Source organism: Microtus pennsylvanicus, chromosome 7 (assembly GCF_037038515.1).
Source record: "Microtus pennsylvanicus isolate mMicPen1 chromosome 7, mMicPen1.hap1, whole genome shotgun sequence".
NCBI lineage: Eukaryota > Metazoa > Chordata > Mammalia > Rodentia > Cricetidae > Microtus > Microtus pennsylvanicus.
This window is the reverse complement of record NC_134585.1, coordinates 267,125-286,412: the sequence shown is the minus strand read 5'-3', so window position 1 is coordinate 286,412 and position 19,288 is coordinate 267,125. Positions and strand designations below refer to the sequence as shown.

At 38.6% G+C, this 19,288-nt stretch overlaps 2 protein-coding genes across 2 annotated transcripts; both read left to right on the top strand.

Moving 5' to 3' along the window:
• The first annotated feature begins 2,041 nt into the window (after window positions 1-2,041).
• On the top strand, window positions 2,042-2,968 carry LOC142853584 (olfactory receptor 12D1-like). The gene has a single exon (XM_075978745.1). The coding sequence runs from the start codon at window positions 2,042-2,044 to the stop codon at window positions 2,966-2,968; it is 927 nt and encodes a 308-aa protein (XP_075834860.1).
• Window positions 2,969-12,942: 9,974 nt separating this feature from the next.
• On the top strand, window positions 12,943-13,776 carry LOC142853583 (olfactory receptor 12D1-like). Its single transcript, XM_075978744.1, has one exon. The coding sequence runs from the start codon at window positions 12,943-12,945 to the stop codon at window positions 13,774-13,776; it is 834 nt and encodes a 277-aa protein (XP_075834859.1).
• The last annotated feature ends 5,512 nt before the right edge of the window (window positions 13,777-19,288 follow it).

The following is a 19,288-nucleotide window of genomic DNA, read 5'->3' as shown; positions in this document are numbered from 1 at the left end:
ACAACTAGGAATCTATTTTGGAAATGTTTAATGGCCCAGACTGTAGGAAACATGAAGCTCAACATCAAACACAGTAGTGGACAATAAGCATAAATACGGCCGGCCTCTGTCGCTAACATGACCATCTGGCTCCATGGTGTTTCCTAGCTTGTGTGTAAGAAACAAGTCTATACAAGGACATCTCTACCTTTTCTACATTTTAAGTAGAAAAATATAGACACTATTATATTAAAAAGCCAGCTTTAATTTTTAATTATTATTATACATTAAAAATATTTTTCTTGCTAAATTAGCTTACAAGGTAATTCCCACATAGGATTTTCAGACATATTTCATTTTGGTTGATTCTGCCCACCTCCACACCTCCTGTCTTCTCCCCGTCCCCTCTTCTTCCTGCCATACCTATTGGTCCCCAGTATTTCCCTTCCACATTGTTCCATATCCCCCACCCCCTTTAAAAAACTTTTCTTTCTCCCAGTCATGTGATCCCCTTTCTGGTTTTCTGTTCTTTACCCATGTTCACAACCACTTGGATCCACATATTTAACAATGAGAGGCTGGGACTGAATTTAAGACAAGGAGCTGGCCAGTGGTGGCTCACGCCTTTAATCCCAGCACTAAGAAGACAGAGGCAGGCAGATCTCAACGTTCAAGGCCAGCCTGATCTATATAGTGAGTAGAATACCAGGATCAGTCAGGGCTACACAGAGAAATCCTGTCTTGAAAAACCAAATTGAGAGAGAGAGAGAGAGAGAGAGAGAGAGAGAGAGAGAGAGAGAGAGAGAGAGAAAGAGAGAGAGAAAGAGAGAGAGAGAGAGAGAGAGGATAGTATTTATCTTTCTGTGCCTGGGTTGCCTTGCTTAATATCATACTTTTAGTTCCATATATTTTCCTGAAAGTTCATAATTTCATTTTACTTTACAGATGGATAAAATTCCATTGTTTATATGTACCAAATTTTCATTATGTTACTTGGTGAACATCCGAGCTGATTCCTTTTCCTGGCTATTGTGAATACAGTACACAGACATGGATGTGCAAGTATCTCTGTAGGAGGATGTAGAGTCCTTTGGGTATATCTCAGGATCAGAATAGCTGGATCACATGGTGACTCTTCTTTTAATTTGTATGGAAATAACCAGACTGATTCCCACAGTGGCTGCATCAGTTTACATCCCCACCAATATTCTCACCAGCATTGGTGCCATCTGCGTTCTCAATGATGTCTATGTTGTCTAGGGTGAGATAAATCTTGAAGTAGTTTTAATTTCCATTTTCTTGATACCTAATGATGTTGAACACTTTAAAAATATTCATTGACCACTTGTGTCTTTTCTTCTGAGAAATATCTGTTTAGGTAATTAGTTCATTTATTGATTGGTGGATATTTTTTTGTGGTTAACTTTTGCAATCCTTGACATATTCTAAATATCAACCCTTTGCCTGAAGCATAGCTGGAGAATATTTTCTCCCATTCTGTAGCTCTGTTGATAGCATCCATCTTTGCTGTGCAGAATATTTTAATTTCACGTAATCAATCACGTTGGTCAGTTTTTGGGTGGGTGCTATCTTTGTTTTTAAAGAGCCAGTGGTTGGGAGCAGTCTATCTACTCCTATTCTCTCAAGCTGAAATCTTTCAAGTCTTTTTTCTTGCTAGGAGATGTCTGCCTGGTGGAACATTTAAAAGATGTTCCCCGTTAGATCCAACTTAAGAAACGAGAAAATTGGGTCAAAATGTAAATGCTCACAGCTAAAAACTGTAGTAGACTGGTGATTTACTCAAAATCACTAAAGAAAAAAAGAAATGATTCGTGATAGTGTAGTAAACTAAAGATTTTTTTTTAATCACAATCCACAACAGACTCTTAGGATTATTATTTAACATAATAATGGGCAGATATTAGGAAAATTTGAGGGGATGCCATGGAAAACAATGTCTCACACTCTCAAAATACTTTGGTTTTGAAAAGAAAAATCTATGGTCAGAATGAGTGGTCAGCATGAAGAACAGTGTTGTACAATAACTCTTTCCTTTTAAGTGATGTCAAACCAAACCTCAATTACCGAATTTCTCCTCCTGGGAGTGACAGATATACAAGAACTGAACACAATTCTCTTCGCTATTTTCTTCACCATCTACTTTGTCAATATAACTGGGAATGGAGCCATCCTGACGATCGTCATCTTGGATCCAAGACTCCACTCACCTATGTATTTCTTCCTGGGGAACCTAGCATGTCTAGACATCTGCTTCTCCACCGTGACAGTGCCGAAGATGCTGGAGAACTTCCTCTCCACAAGCAAAGCAATTTCCTTCCTGGGGTGCATAACCCAGCTGCATTTCTTCCACTTCCTGGGTAGCACAGAGGCCCTGCTGCTGCCAGTGATGGCATTTGACCGCTTTGTGGCGATCTGCAAACCACTTCACTATTCTGTCATCATGAATCGCCAGCTCTGTGTTCAGATGACTGTTACTATCTGGACCACTGGCTTTTTACATGCCTTGCTTCACTCTGTAATGACATCTCGTCTGAGGTTCTGTGGTTCGAATCAGATTCATCATTTCTTCTGTGATGTTAAGCCATTGCTGGATCTGGCCTGTGGAGACACTAAACTTAACATTTGGCTACTCAATACTGTAACAGGGACCATTGCTCTCAGTCCATTTTTTCTGACGTTTCTCTCCTATTTCTACATTATCACGTATCTTTTCCTCAAGACCCGTTCTTGCAGCATGCTCCACAAAGCACTGTCGACTTGTGCCTCTCACTTCATGGTTGTTATTCTGTTCTATGCTCCTGTTCTTTTTATTTACATCCGTCCCAGCTCAGGCAGCTCTCTGGACCAGGACCGGGTCATTGCCGTCATGTACAGCGTGGTCACTCCTGCTCTCAATCCGCTCATCTACACCTTGAGAAACAAGGAAGTGAGGAGTGCGTTGAATAGGAAGATGAGAAGATGGCTCTGACTTAAACAAATCTGAAGAACTCTTCTGAGGCATAAATAACTAGGCAGTGAGAAAGTTTAGAGACAGCTACATTTCTCAATTTTAAGAAAGTATATTTTTGAAAATATTGGACAACTGGAAATATGTAGGAAAACTGCGTGGCAGTATAAATTAGTATTTTCTCAGATAATGCAAGGGAAAGTTGAAACATGTATGACTGTAGCTACAGAATCCTCCTGAATCTCTTTGAGAATATCAGTTGATAATCTTGGCTTGTTATATATTCTAATACATTTTCACACGTAATTGGGCTTAAAAATATGTGTTTACCACCCATTTTTAAAGTAAATAAACAGTACTTATTCATTTATCTGTGTGAACGCTTTTAGTTAATACATATTAGTGAAGAGAATAAAAGCATTACATTTTTTGCTTCTTATTAAAAATAGATTCTTTTTTCATACAATATACCCTGATTATAGTTTTCCCTACCTCTTCTCCTCCCAGTTTCTTCCTCCCTTACCTCCATCCAGGTCCACTTCATTTCTGTTTCTCATTAGAAAAGAACATTCTTCTAGTGATAACACCCAAACCTCCCTATAAGATATAACAAAACATCACAATGAGACTGGGCAAGATAACCCAACAGAAGGAAAAGAGCCCCAAGAAAAGTTACAAAAATCAGAGACTCATACACTCAGGAGTCCCATAAAAACACTAAGTCAGAAGCTATAATATATACACCGCAGACCTAGTGCAGACCCATGTAGGCACTGTTCTTGTTGTTTCAGTGAGTTCATATGAGTCTTGCTTACTTGATTCAGAGGGCCTTGTTCTGGTGTCCCCCGTCCTCTCTGGCACTTATGCTTCTTCTTCCCAGAACTTCCCTGAGCTATGAGTGGACAGATTTTGTGGAGACACTCCATTTGTAGCTGTGTGTTCCAAGGAAACATCCTTTGCGTATTGTCTGGCTGTGGGTCCCTGTATCTGTTCCTATCTGCCACGGAAAGAAGCGTCTCTGGTGATGACTGAGAAAGTTTCTCATGTATAAGTACAGCAGAACATCCTTAGGAGTCATCTTATTGATTATTTGCTGTAGATCAGTAATGTTTGGTTTTACATCAGGTCTCTAAGATATCCAGTCTCTGGTTCTTGGTCACCTAAGCAGTGTCCAGTATGAGTTCTATTTTGGGGAGCATTCCTTAAGTCCCATCAGACATTGCTTAGCTATATCCACAAGTTCCATCCATTTGCTTGAAAATTTCGTGATGTAATTTTTTGAACATGTAATATTCCATTGTGTAAATGTATCAAATTTTCTTTATCTGTTCTTTTGTTGAGGAACATATAGATTGTTCCAGATATTGTTAAAAGAGTAGCAATGCACATGGTTGACCAAATGTCCTTGTGGTAGGATGTATAGCTGAATCCTGAAGGAGATTGATTCCCAGTTTCCTGATAAATCACCATATTAGTTTCCATAGTGGCTGTATAGGCTTGTACTCCCACCAGCAATGGAAAAGGGTTCTCCTTTGCTATAAATCAGTGCCAGCATGAACGGTCACTTGGGTTATTGATATAAAATATTCTGAAAAGTATAATATGGAATCCCAAAGCAGTTTTGAATTTAATTTCCCTAATGGCTAAGAATGTTGAACATTTATTTAAGTGTTTCTCCACCATTTGAGCTTCTTTTGTTGAGTATTTTCTGTTTAGATCTGTACCTAATTTAAACATTAGATTATTTTTTGATATCTAGTTTCTTGTGTTCTTTATAGATTTTAGATATTAACCCTTTATCAGATACGGAGTTGGTAAAAATCTTTTCCCATTCAAAGGCTGCTGCTTTGTCTGAAGGATGGTGTCCTTCGCCTTACAGAAGCTTTGCAGCTTCATGAGGCCCCATTTATTAATTGTTGATCATAGTGTTGAACTACTGGTGTTCTGTTCAGAAAGTCTTCTCCTGTGCCAAAGCATTCAATGTCCTCCCTTTTACTTCCTGTGTATCTCTTTATCTGTCCTCCTGACTGCCTCTTACTCTCTATGGTTTCTTCCTGTCAATTGGTTGCAAATCTTGACCTAAGGTTGACTTTACTTAATGGTGTTTGCAATATACAAGCCCAAAGCTCTTGTATTAAAGGTGTGTGCTAGGGCTGAGCTACACCACAATTAGAAACCCATTTTTCCAGTAAATAATGCAATCTTAGGATTCACAGTGTGACCAAATATTCTGAAACAGGTAGCTTTCCTTCTGTTTCTATTTTATGGAATAATTTGAAAAGTATTGGCATTAACTCTTCTCATGTTTGGTAGAATTCTGTGCTAGAGTCATCTGGACCCGGGTTTCCTTTTGGTTAGGAGACTTTTAATGACTGTTTCTATTTCCTTAGGGGTTATAGGCCTATTTAAATTGCTTGTCTGATCTTAATTTAACTTTGGTACCTATCTAGACAATTATTCATTTCTTTAAGATTTTCCCATTGGTGGAGTACAGATTTTGAAAGTGTATCCTTATGATTCTCTATATTTCCTCAGTGTCTGTTGTTATATTCCTATTTTTAATTATGATTTTGTTAATTTGGATATTCTCTCTATATATTTTAGTTAGTTTGGATAAGGGTTTGTCTATCTTGTTAATTTTATCAAAGAACCAACTCTTTTTTTCATTGATTTTTGTATTGTTCTCTTTGCTTCTATTTTATTTATTTCAGCCCCCAGCTTACTTATTTCTTTCTGTGGGCACTTAGTGCTATGATCTTGTATCTTAGCACAGCTTTCATTGTGTCCTGTATGCTTTGGTGTGCTATGTAATCATTTTATTGAATTCTAGGAAGTCTTTCTTTACTTTTGTCTTGACCCATTTTTTATTCAGTGGAGAGTTATTTAGTTTCCATGAGTTTATAGGCTTTCTGTTTTTGAAATCTAGCTTTTATCCATGGTGTTCTGAAAAGTTGCAGGGAGTTATTTCAGTTCTTTTTTTTTTTTTTGTATCTGTATAGAATTGCTTTGTGCCAGAGTATGTGGCCAATTTTTAAGAAAGTTCCATGAGGTACAGAGAAGAATGTATATTCTTTTGTTTTGGTGAAATGGTCTGTAAATATTTGTCAGGTACATTTGGTTTGTCTGTTAGCTTCAGCATTTCTCTGTTTAGTTTTTGTCTGGATGACCTGCCTATTGGTGAGAGTGGGGATTGAAATCTCCCACTATCAGTGTGTGAGAGTCAATGCATGCTTGAAGCTATAGCAGTGTTTCTTTTACAAACTTGAGTGCCTTTGTGCTCGGAACAGAGAAGTTAAGAATGAAAAGGTATCTTGCCAACCCTAAGATGGCTCCCTTAATTAAGATATGTGCTTCCTTGCTCCCCTATCCAACCTTCCTTTATCCCAATCCCAATGTCCCAATGAGGAGCAGAAGGAGGGAGAACGTGAGCAAAGAAGTCAGGATCACAAGGGGTGCACCCACCCACGGAGACAGTGGGGCTGATCTATTGGGAGCTCACCAAGGCCAGCTGGACTGTGACTGAAAAAGCATGGGATAAAACCGGACTCTCTGAATATGGCGGACAATGAGGGCTGCTGGGAAGCCAAGGACAATGGCACTGGGTTTTGATCCTACTTCATGTTCTGGCTTTGTGGGAGCCTAGCCAGTTTGGATGTTCACCTTCCTAGACCAGGATGGAGGGGGGAGGACTTTGGACTTTCCACAGGGCTGGGAACCCTGACTGCTCTTCAGACTGGAGAGGGATGGGGAGAGGAGTGGGGGGAGGGGGAGAAGAGGGGGAGGAGGGGGAGGGAAATGGGAACCTGGGAGGAGGCGGAAATTTTTTTTCAATAAAAAAATTAAAAATTAAAAAAAAAGAATTAAAAGGTAATCTTGGTGGATTTTCTTTTGACGAGTATGTATTGTGATTCCATATCTCTTTTGGTTTGAAGTCTATTTTGTTAGATATTAAAATGGTTATACAAGTTTCCTTCTTAAGTCCATTTGCTTGGAATACCTTTTTCCATTCCTTCACTCTGAGGTAATGTCAGTCCTTGATGTTGAGGTATGTTTCTTGTAGGCAGAAAAGTGATAGATTCTGCTTTCTCATCCTTTCTGTTAGCCTGTGTCTTTTGTTGAGGAATTGATTTCATTGATATTGAGAGATAGCAATGACCAATGATTGCTGATTCTTGTTATTTTGTTGTTGGTAGTGGCATGTGTATACGTTTTCCTTCTTTTAATGTTGTTAGGGTGAGATTATTTATTCCCAATGTTTCCATGGGTGTAGTTAGCCTTCTGAGTGAACTTTTCTTTTCTTTTTTCTTTCTAGCACCATCTATAGGGCTGGATTTGTAGATAAATCATATTAATGATTCTTAGAATATCTTATTTTCTCCACATTTAGTGATTGAAAGTTTTTCTGAGTATAGTAGTCAGGACTGGTATCTGTAGTCTTTTAGAGTTTGCAGGACATCTGTCTAGGCCCTTCTGGCTTTTAGATTCTCCATTGAGAAGTCAGGAATAATTCTAATAGGTCTGCTTCTATATGTTACTTGATCTTTCCCCCTTGTAGCTTTTAACATTCTTTATTTCGTATGTTGGAAATTAAATGCAAGAGATTTCTATACTCACTGGAACTTCCTCCCAGTACTAGTCTATGCTTTCTGTTTTATTATTTTCACATGTGTCTTTATATTCTTTACTAATATTTCTAAATCTCTGTGCCCCTACCCTGGCAAGAGGTGTTTTTGTTGAGGCTGGCACCCGACAGCTGGCATGAGACTAGGGGGTTGAATCTAGAGGAACAGAAGGAGAGGGTAAGTTTTATAAACAACCTACCTGTTTATTTGGCGAGAGTGGTCTGTGGGTTAGCGGGGAGTGCCTGCTGGAGTTGGATCCTGTGATAAGGCAGCAAGTTGGGAGAGAAAGGTTAGGAATTAAGGTTTTGGGATCTACAGGTGTGTGCAGAGCAGGAAGGAAAGCTTCATCAGATGTACTATAGCAGAGACAGGGATGGATCTTGGGGATTGTGTTTGGAAGACAGGAGGGAGCGGTGAAGGTCTTCAGTTAGCTTACCTGTTTTCCGGGCCTGACCAACTGCTGTGTTTATAGGAAATGCCTGTTTGTGTTGGAGATTGGAGTGTGTTGGGGGAAGGAAGGTTGGAGGGGAAGATCTTTGTGAAGAAAGGGAGACTTCAGCAGGTTTTCTGCTACAGAGGTGGTGATGAGACTGTGGAGGGGGGTTGGATTTGGAGGAGTAGAAGGAGAGGTGTCAGCCTACTGGTTGCACAGCTGGAAGTGGCTCTTGATTTAGCAGCAGATGCCTGCTTGGCTTGGGGGTTGAGACAAAGCAACAAGTGGGGGGAGGAAGGAAGGAGAGGAAGATATGTGGGAACCTCAGGAGATGGGAATCCAGAGGGACAGGAAAGGTTGCTAAAGAAGTTCTGCTGCAGAGCTGGGAATGAGATTGAGGGATTGGATCTGGAGTTACGTCTTGTGTTCAAGGAGACAAACAGATTAAGGAATGGAATAAAGGGAGTGGTGAGCTCAGGGTAAGATTGCACCCAAATAAATTTCCAACTTGTGAAAAGAAAATATTAGCACTAACAATGGTGGTACACACATTTAGTCCCAACACTCCAGAGATAGAGGCTGGTGAATCTCTGAATTTGAGGCCAGCCTGGTCTACCGAGCAAGTTCAAGGATAGTTAAGCTTAGGCAGTAATGGTAACAATCAAAACCAGAAACTGGTGAAGATGTGGTTGAACGAGGGACCTATGTTCCAGCCCCAGCGAGCGGCAGAACTCACTAAGTTTGACTACGTAATTCTGATTTTAGAGTTAAGGATAGAACAAAAGGGCTATGGAATTTGCCCTGAGTCTAAGGAAAGCCACTGAGGCCAGCCATGTGTCAGGTGTATTCTTGAATGGAGGCTGAGAAAGGCCATTGTGTGAAGCTGTAACATTGGAGCCTGGATTGCCTTAGAGACTCCTAGATGTTAAAGATGTCAGAGCTGTGGATACCTGCCAAGGACAGCTGCTCACTGAGAATGGAACCAGCCCAAAGGAAGAGGTGTGTTGCAGCTAACATAGCTGAAAAGAGTTGATGTCAGACATGGAGGAGATGCAGAATTTAGAGTTTGCCTAGGTATTTTTCAGTCTTGCTTTGGTTCAATATTTCCTCAAGCTCCCTTTCTATGTTCAAGAATAGTAATATATATTCTGTGACATTATATGTAGAAGTATGTGATCAATTTTTTGATTTGATTTTATAGGAGATTACAGTTATGAGATTGTATGGATCTTTGAAGAGACTTTAAATTTTAGACTTTAAAACATTGTTGAGACTGTTACAGACTGTGGAGGATTTTGAAGTTGGACTAAATGCATTTTGCATTATGATATGGTTACAAGTTTTTGGGAGCCGTGGAGTGGAATGTGGTAGTTTGAATGTAATCGGCTCCCATAATCTCATAGGGAGTGGCACTATTAGGAGGTGTGACTTGTTGGAGTAGGTTTAGCCTTGTTGGAGGAAGTGTGTCATGTGGGCGCAGGGTTTGAGGTCTCTTTTATTCAAGCTCTGCTCAGTGTGACTCACAGACCATCTTTTGCTGCCTTCATATCAAGATGTAGTTGGCACCATGTCTGCCTGCGGCTGACATACTCCACACCATGATGATAATGGACCAAACCTCTGAAACTTCCTAACCCTTTCTTGGTTTCCTTTGTCAATATTAACTGCACCTATACTCACAACTGTTCACATATATACATGTATACATTATAGGCTAGGCTCTTTGACATAGCAAACATAAAATTGTCCATGTAACAAATGGAGAATGACAACATTTGGAGGACTAAGGGAAAAATGAACATGAAGGGTTCCATGCTAAAAGTATTACTGAAAGCCTCAAGATGGTGTCCATGAAGCAGTAAGCTAAGCTGGGGGCTTGACTGATGTGACTCATGAGGCAAATTCCCATGCTGCTTGTGAAAAGTGGGAGATTGTATAGGAATTGCCCAAGATTATGCCTTTTGCAAATTGGGAAACGTACCCTGTTTATTTTCACACTCCTTCTACTCAGTACCAGGGGACATGCTCCCTAGAGGCTTTAGGTCTGCAAGCCTGTCTTATTAAAACACCAGCAGAACTGTGGATGGCAAAGAGGTTTTTGGAGAGGAAATGTAGGCCAGAACCACAACATGAGCTGTCACTTCAAATATTTTACAACCTGTGCAATGCAATCTGTGTACATAAACCTGAGAATACTTGTTACTTTTGGTCTTTTGCTAATTTTGTACTTTTGACCAGGTAAGAGAACACATTAGGAATAAACTTGAAAGTTTCCTGTATTTTCTCTTCTTTAGGGTGTGGTCTGTCTGTTTGCAACATTAAACATCAATACCTGGGGATCAGAGTAAGTTCATTGTCTTGAGATGGACTTTTCTCCCTGTGTGAGGATAGTGAAGGTTCTTTGATTTTTGCACAGGATTATTGCATCTCATCTAAAGACATATTACTGTAATACCCTCTAAAGCCAACCTGAAATCCACAAACACTGAAAGTGCTGAACAAAGTCACTGGCATTGACCATTCTAATCACTATTTTTCCTTAAAAAAATAGGCAAATAGTTTTTTGATACATGTTTTTAGAACTATTTTGGTTTTTGGTCCAAAGACTCCTAAGCAATCTTGGTCATATGGGTTGAATTTTTAAGAAAAATGTCTGTTGTGTTTATAAACAGACAAAAATAATCACGACCATCAAAAAAACTGCCCTGAGTTGTTTGAAGGCAAGCTTTCAGAGAATTACACTAGTGATCATATCATTTCTCAGACTGTCTTCTAGTTATCAAGCTTAGAATCCCTTGGGGCCTTTACAAGTTTTCTCCAGTTCATTAATTTTGTTTCTGTAGATGAACAAATTGTTTTCTTCACCCAGTGCTTTCTCATACCTTGAATGACTCCCTTTTGTAGGATTCACCCCAGAGTGAGCCTCTGTGCAACTCTACTGCAGACTGGAAATTCTCTCAGTGTCTCCCAGCAACACGGGCCTTCCACACACTGATTCTCACCCTTCTCTTCTGTGCACAGAGTGAACCGAGCACATCTTTAAATGAAAGGCACCAGAGGAAGCTACTTCTCACAGCTATGTCTGCTCTGACCAGTGTATCTCAGGGAGGTAATTCAGGTACTTTCCTAATATTGGGAAGAAAAGCAATTTTAAAAAGTTACTTGTGTTTTAGTAAGTGCTGATTGCACAATTAGATATGAAATCATTTATAATCAACTTATTTATAATTCTTCAAAAATTTTGACATTCATTGAAAAACACTGCTATTTTGATTGTGTTACTAAAATGAAAATTATTTATTTCTTTAGGAAAAAGTAAGACTTTATTTGGCAGGAGGGAACACCAGGAGTTAATTTATAGAGAGAAAGGAGTCTTAAAATGAGGAGAGCTGAATATTTTTGGCAACTTTGTAGTAGGTTGATTTAAAGCAGCCTGACATTTGGGATCATAAAACACAAGAGAGTTACTTATCATGGTCCCACTAGAGGTCCCATCTTCTCAATATTTGAAGAATTAGTTTAAATAAGTAACAGTTTAAATAAGACAAGATTTCAAAGAGACTAAAGCCATTGACAGTTCCTTCTGATGAAATGACGGAGGGACTGCTGATTCCACAGAGGCAGAGGTTTTCTTATTCAGACACTTTGGGATCTGGAAAAGGTTTTCTTTAGTCTCAGGATAACCAAGAGAAGAGAGAAAGTCATAAAGTATAAAAGTTAAACTGCACCCTATAAGAAAAATACGCATTGAAATAATGTAATAATAAAGGCTTAGCCACTTGCAGGAGGCCAGTGGGAGCCGAGTTTAACTTATTGATTTGAGAACTACAGCTAAAAAGGTGTTGGGGGGGGAGCAAAATATTGCCTTTACTGTTTTCAGATAATAATGACTGTTGTCGCAAATTATAAAATTTAATTAGCTATATAAATGCCAGAGAAACAAATGGTACACAATTGTCTTGATATCTTTCCAGAAATTAGTCTTTTAAAATAAATTTGCCATATTAATCATCTAACAAAAAAAGTTATACTGCAAAAAGTGCAAAAAGTGTCTTTGGTCAGCTTGGCAATGTGACTATAACTCCAACACTCAAGAAACTAAGGCAGGAGACTCTTGAATCACCATGGTCTACATTTAGTGACTCTGTCTCAAAAAACATCTTAGGAATCTATTTCTAGAGTTCTTAAGGGCTCAGATTATTGGAAGACACTAAACCCATCATCTGCTATAGCACATGTGTTGTCAGACTCTTGAGATTAATATGGTCATAGTTCTTACCTCTTACATCTTCTGGCTTGATCATGCATAAGAAACAAATCAATACAAGGACATTCTACTGCTTACATGTTCTTAAGATGATTTGGAGTTACTATGTTTTGATAAAGCTGTCTATACTTTCTATAAACTCTGTGATTGAAACAAATCCCTGCCTATTTTCTTCATGTTAAAGCTCTTCAAGAGTGTTCTTACTTCTCAGAGGTTGTCTGCCTGGTGGGATGATTTAAAAGTTGCTCCATGTTAGAGACAATTTAAGGGATGAAAAGAAAGTTGGATCAAAACGCTCACAGCTAAATGTTAAGATGGTACTTTCTCTGAATTATCAACAAAAAGACATTATTAATGAAAAATAATAAAAGATATTTGAATAGCAATATATAACAAAAACATAGACTTAATATTTAATGGGCCGCTAGACAAATATTATATAAGATCTTCACAAGTTCTTTGTGTCATTATAGAAAACCACTCTCACAAACTATGTATTGACAAGAAAATTATTGTCTAGAAAGACTGATGGACATGAAGGTTAGTGTTCCACAAACTATCCTATCTTTTCTTTTAAGTGTTATTGAATCACACCTTAGTCACTGAATTTCTCCTCTTGGGAGTGACAGACATAGAAGAATTGAACCCTTTTCTCTTTGTCACATTCCTTACCATGTACTTTGTCAATGTGGCTGGGAATGGAGCCATCCTGACGATCGTCATCTTGGATCCAAGACTCCACTCACCTATGTATTTCTTCCTGGGGAACCTAGCATGTCTAGACATCTGCTACTCAACCGTGACAGTGCCGAAGATGCTAGAGAACTTCCTCTCCACAAGCAAAGCAATTTCCTTCCTGGGGTGCATAACCCAGCTGCATTTCTTCCACTTCCTGGGTAGCACAGAGGCCCTGCTGCTGGCAGTAATGGCATTTGACCGCTTTGTGGCGATCTGCAAACCACTCCATTACCCCTTCATCATGAATCGTCAAGTCTGTATCCAGATGGCTTTCACCATTTGGGCTATTCCTTTTCTCCACGCTCTTCTGCACTCCATAATGACATCTCGTTTGAACTTTTGTGGTTCCAACCATATCCATCATTTCTTCTGTGATGTCAAGCCATTACTGGAGTTGGCCTGTGGAAATACTGAACTCAACAGGTGGCTGCTTAACACTCTCACCGGGACCATTGCCATTGGTCTCTTCTTTCTGACGTTTCTCTCCTATTTCTACATTATCACCCACCTGTTTCTCAAGACCCGTTCTTGCAGCATGCTCCACAAGGCACTGTCCACCTGTGCCTCTCACTTCATGGTTGTTGTTATTTTCTATGCTCCTGTTCTCTACATCTATATCAGTCCTGCTTCAGGGAGCTCCCTGGAAGAGGACAGGATCATTGCCGTCATGTACACTGTGGTCACTCCTGCGCTCAATCCACTTATATATACTCTAAGGAACAAGGAAGTGAGGGGTGCTTTTAATAGGAAAATCAGAATACAGCTTTGACTTGAAGAAATATAGTAAATTCTTCTGAAACACTGAAACACAGAAATTAATATAAACACTGAAATGTGAAATTAGTTGATTCTGCAATTGTTTGTGATATGTATAACAAAGATGACCAGGTAAGGGAATAAACATATAAGAAAATATATTTCAATTGTGTGTAAAATTGCAATCTATATATAAAAGGGAAATTAGAACAAGCCAGGAACTCAATATAAATGGCAATACTGAATTTGTTTGGGAGATAACAGTTGGTGAAAATGACTTGGTATCATTTTATATATGTTTGTATATAAAACCAAGTATGTAAATATGTATGTATTGCCGATGTTCTGAATAGATGGATAATAACAGGTACATTTATCTATAAGGTTACTTTAACTTATAATCCTATAATGCGATTAATAAATTCAGTTTAGAAGGCAGTACTGGGAATTGAACCCAATATTTCACACATGCTATGCCTATACTTTACTACTGAATTATCTCCCTAGCCCTCTTTTCTGTTTTCTCTCCTCCTCCTCTTTCACCTCCTCCTCCTCCTTTGTCCTCTCTCTCTCTCTCTCTCTCTCTCTCTCTCTCTCTCTCTCTCTCTCTCTCTCTCTCTCGGGTTTCACAAAATCTTCCAGGCTGGCCTGGCACTGACTGTGACCTAGGAAGGCTTTACTTATGCTGTTTTCTAGGTCAGCCTCTCAGTTTGCTGGGGATACAGCCTTTGTCGTTGGGCCTATCTATGGCCAAGAAAATTATAATTCTTAGAACTGGATGGGTAAAATAAGAACAAAGTATAATGATAAATGCTTGTGAAGAAATCACAATAAAACATTACTTGTACATTCAAAATTGTGATGACATTATAATGATTTTATATTTTGAAGATTTTAATGTAAAGTCACTGTTGTCCAACTAGAAATATAAAGCTAAATTTGATGTGGAGTTAAGGGTAAATTTAAAAAGTATGTCTAATTTCATTTTTTTTTCAAATGAGAAGGCAGTTAAATAAATGAGATAAGTGACAGAGAGAACTTTAAAATGGTAGATATCAAGTAATTCCCACATATTCACAAATCTGAGGCAAAGTACCAAGTGTTAGCACTCAGGGAGAGGTACATGGTGTGAAGAAATGGGAGAACAATAATGAACAGAGAGCAAATAGATCCACAAATGTTGAACTTAAGGTCCGAAAAAACAAAAACAGACCCCAACACAGGATGCTAATCAATGGGATGGGAAAGGGCACGTTTCTCTTCACCAGTGGAATTTTAAGCAAAAGGCTAAGAAGAAGCCTCCTTGGGACTCCACAGGTACACTATCTGACACTACAAAAACATAATTTAATAGGGAATCGCAGATCCATTCAGCAAGAATATGCAGTACAATGCGGCTGCAAGCCTTCCTAGCTCGCTCACTGGTGAGAAGTCTTACAGTAAAAACTTTTGACTAGGGAGAACAAAAACCCCTATATTTTTACATCTCCATCCTCCAAAGACCTCCAGAGGTCTTCAGATTCTCCACTCACTATGTGAAAGTCAGGGTGGGCCTAGGAAACTCTGTGGTGTGGCTTAGATTCACAGATAAAATTCTGTGTGGCTGGAATTGCAGACTATGCTGCAGAGGGAAGCTGCGTGTAGTTACATTTGGCAACAGCGGATCAACTTCTGGGAGGAGGAGAAAGAACAACTGTGTGGTTCTATCTGTGGGGTGTGTAGGATGGTGACAGAGACAGTCACTGAGTGATTGTGAATTCCCTGTAAGCCTGTACGACTTCTAAAGATGAACCATCACAATCCATCCCTTGTAAACATGACACCATGCACATCATTTTAAACCATAGCATTCCACCCCAGCCCCTGAAATCTCATATTCATTTTATAATGCAAAAGCACATTTCTGGGGACGTTGAGAGTGTAAGAAATCAGGCCACTGGCATGAATATATGATTTTCAGGGAAAGGCACTGTTTTGGGAGGCTGTGGACGCTTTGGGAGGTCGAATGTGGCTTGAGGAAGTAAGTTTCTAGAGACGTGCCTTTGATAGTCATTCGGGTTCCTATTCTCTCCTTTTTGCTTTCTGTGGCCACGAGGTAAGAACTTCTTCCTTCACTCTCCTTCTGTCACAATAGTTTGCTGAAATGACAAAACCAAGAAACTACACCCTGAATCCTCTGAAACTGTGAATCAAATTAAATTCTTCTTCTTCTTCTTCTTCTTCTTCTTCTTCTTCTTCTTCTTCTTCTTCTTCTTCTTCTTCTTCTTCTTCTTCTTCTTCTTCTTCTTCTTCTTCTTCTTCTTCCTTCTCCTCCTCTTCCTCCTCCTCCTCATTATAATTATTTACCAGCTCAGGATACTAAGTAACTTTCATTTACTACCGGCTGAATAAACACCTTCAGTTATCACAAACTCTCTTTGGAGTCACAGGAATAGATCTGTCTGGGGCATGGAAAGAAGAATCCTGAATCCACATGTAGTGGAGAGCAAAGAACTAGAAAGTGGATTGCTTTAATATTTCCAGAATATTTGATGAGCTGACAGATATAAGTAAATAAATGTGGAATATTCCTTTATGCTGTGAGAATATATGTAACTGTGATTGGTTTAATAAAGAAGCTGATTCTCCAATAGCTGGACAGGTAGGGGTTAGGCAGGAGTGGCAGACAAAAAGAGAGTGTGAAGAAGAAGAGGAGTCTCGGGAGTTGTGAGGAGATGCAGAGGAAGTAGGAGACGAACTTGCCCTACTGAGAAAAAGTACTAAGCTACATAGCAAAGCATAGATAAGAAATATGGGTTTGTTTAAATGATAAGAGTCACTAACAAGTTAGTAACAAGCCTGAGATATTGGCTGAACATTTAAATTAATAATTAAAGTCTCTGTGAGGTTATTTTGGAGTTGGCGGATGGGACAGAAAAGACCAGCTGCAATAAATAATAATTAGTCTGAGCTATTTAAAATGAATTATGTGGCTTGTAGCTAAGAACATAACAAGAAAACCTACTTCCCTTCTCAATGATTCATTTTTCATTTTATCAACACAGAGAGAAGATGAAACTTCAATGAGCTGTAGCACTTCTAATTTAGGTTGTCCAATTTATAACAGTTGTAAAAGCTTCCCTATCATAGCCACAGCTTATCTTTGTAGAAGGGAATTCTTCAAACACTCTGTTAAAATAACTTACTTTTTATGACCTGGAACAGCAGTCCCTTCTTCAGGGATTGTTTCCTGAGGGGGAGGACCAAGGATGAAGGAGGTCAAAAGATTTTTCATGACCAGATGGCTCATACCAAGTAAGTTTAATAAGAATTGTAACATATATAACATACTTCTTGCAAGGTGAAAATGGGACAGAGTCAGAAGAAAGGTATCACATAATAGGACAAAGTCAGAAGCTAACCAAGCAATGTTGCACCAAGAAAAGAGAGGATATTACAGGTACATCAAACATACAGTAGCCTTGGAACTGCCAGCCACAACTCTCCCTCAGGGAAAATAATCAGATTTCTAGGAACTGAACCCTATCTTCTTAAAGGCCCTGGCCCAAGCCCCAGACGGGACCTTGCCAAGTCTATTTCTGGGCAGAAATCAGTGTTCGCCTTGTCCTTTCATCAGTCAAGGCCTCTGGAAAAACTTTGGATTGGCCTGACTTCCAACTTTTTAAACTCTGCATATAATTCAGCAGCTTATGCATGGGACATTTTCTTTTCTTCCCAACCTAGTATCTAAGTCACTGAGTCCCTGCTTCTATGGTTCATTGTTCCCCTAGGCTGCCTCCCATGCTGTGCTAAAAGTGCATCAAATAAGATTTGCACATTTCCTTCCTGTTAATCTGATCAAATCAATGTGATTCATGAACTCAGTTGTTTTCATAAGAGGATGGATGAAATAGGATAATTATTGGCACTTCATGGCTCTATCAGGTGCTTGTATATGTTCAGAAGACACAGGAGGTCATGGTCTTGGGAATGCACCAGCTCTTCTCGATGCTGCCAATCTCTGGATATAGTTATTAGAGAGAAAAAGGGACTTTTACTCATTTTACATGTTGTCTTGGTAGTCCCTAATGGTTAAATATGATTCCTAGCTGACATCAATGAATGGTACACTATAGAGCTGTTTATGGATTGTGAAATTCATCATCAAACATGGTAAAATTGAATGAGAGATGATTAGAATGGATCTAGAGTTCTCACTTAGATAGAATTAGGTTTGCAATATTGTCAGAATCTAAAGGTAAGTGATTACTGAGTAGGACAAATGTTTGAATCTATATTTATTTAGAAAAATGCAATGTAAAACTCGTACATCAGTTAGAGTGGTTCTTCTTAGAAACCAGGAAATATTATGGTCACATGTTCACTATTCAAGTTTTCCTTGGTTAAGAAGGTAGACCAATGACTAGAAATAGATCATGAATTTTAAATATTTTTCTGATTTCACATCCGAATCATGGTCAATACTTTACAGCAGTTTAATTAGCGATTCATCCTCCAAATACATCAACAGGCAAATTTCTCAATGGAAATTTACTACAGATTTTCCACTAATGAGTAACTCTGGGAACTGGCTCTCAAAGGCCAGGAAAGGTTTTTTCTATAGGCAAACCTTTTCTGATCCCAAGAGAGGTGCTAAAAATGATGCTGAGTTTTCAACTGCCTTCACCTCTACTTTTATATATGGTCTCAGCAATGTAGGCAAAGGGCAGGATGCTCTTAAGTCTAAGAATATTGGAGGAGAATGAATACTTCTGAGTTTATCACTTATGAGAGAACATTAGTGATCTCAGAAGGTAAGTGTGAAATGTGATATTTTATGGAGTAAAATGAGCTCATATTTCAGACTGAAGTATTCAAAATGTAGTATAGGACATCCCATTCTGTTTGTATGTTAGTTTCCAAAGCTGCATGTAAATAACTCCATTTAAAAGAAAACATCTTTCACAGTAAAATTTCTCTATGAAGAAATATTTTATATATACATATAACACACATGTATATCATAGATACATATATGCATCTCTCTCTAAATTTATCTATCTATCATCTATCTATCTATCTATCTATCTATCTATCTATCTATCTATCTATCTATCTATCATCTATCTATCTATCTCATTTAGAGTTGAGAAAAAAAGCCAGAACTGAAAACTCGAAGAAAACTCTTGTTTACAGATGAAACTGGAAATAGAAAAAAGTTACAAAAATTAACTTAAAAGAAATTTAAAACAGGAGAAGACATCAGATAAGAAGGCTGAGGATGAGTCAGAGAGATCACTGGAAACCAGGAGAGTGTTGTGGGTAATTTGGAAGTCAGACAAAGAAAGAGTCTGAAGTAAACTAACAAAGATTTTCTATTGAGCTGTCTTTTTGAGAAATAACTTAAGAACTGCAATTTAAAACTGACATTGATGAGAGTTATTTGGGGAAATACAAGTATAAGTTCTTGCTTTAAGAAGTTTTGAGAAAGCACAAAGGTGGAAGTATTGATTAGAAAATAAGTAGTGGTTGAGATGGGAGTTTTG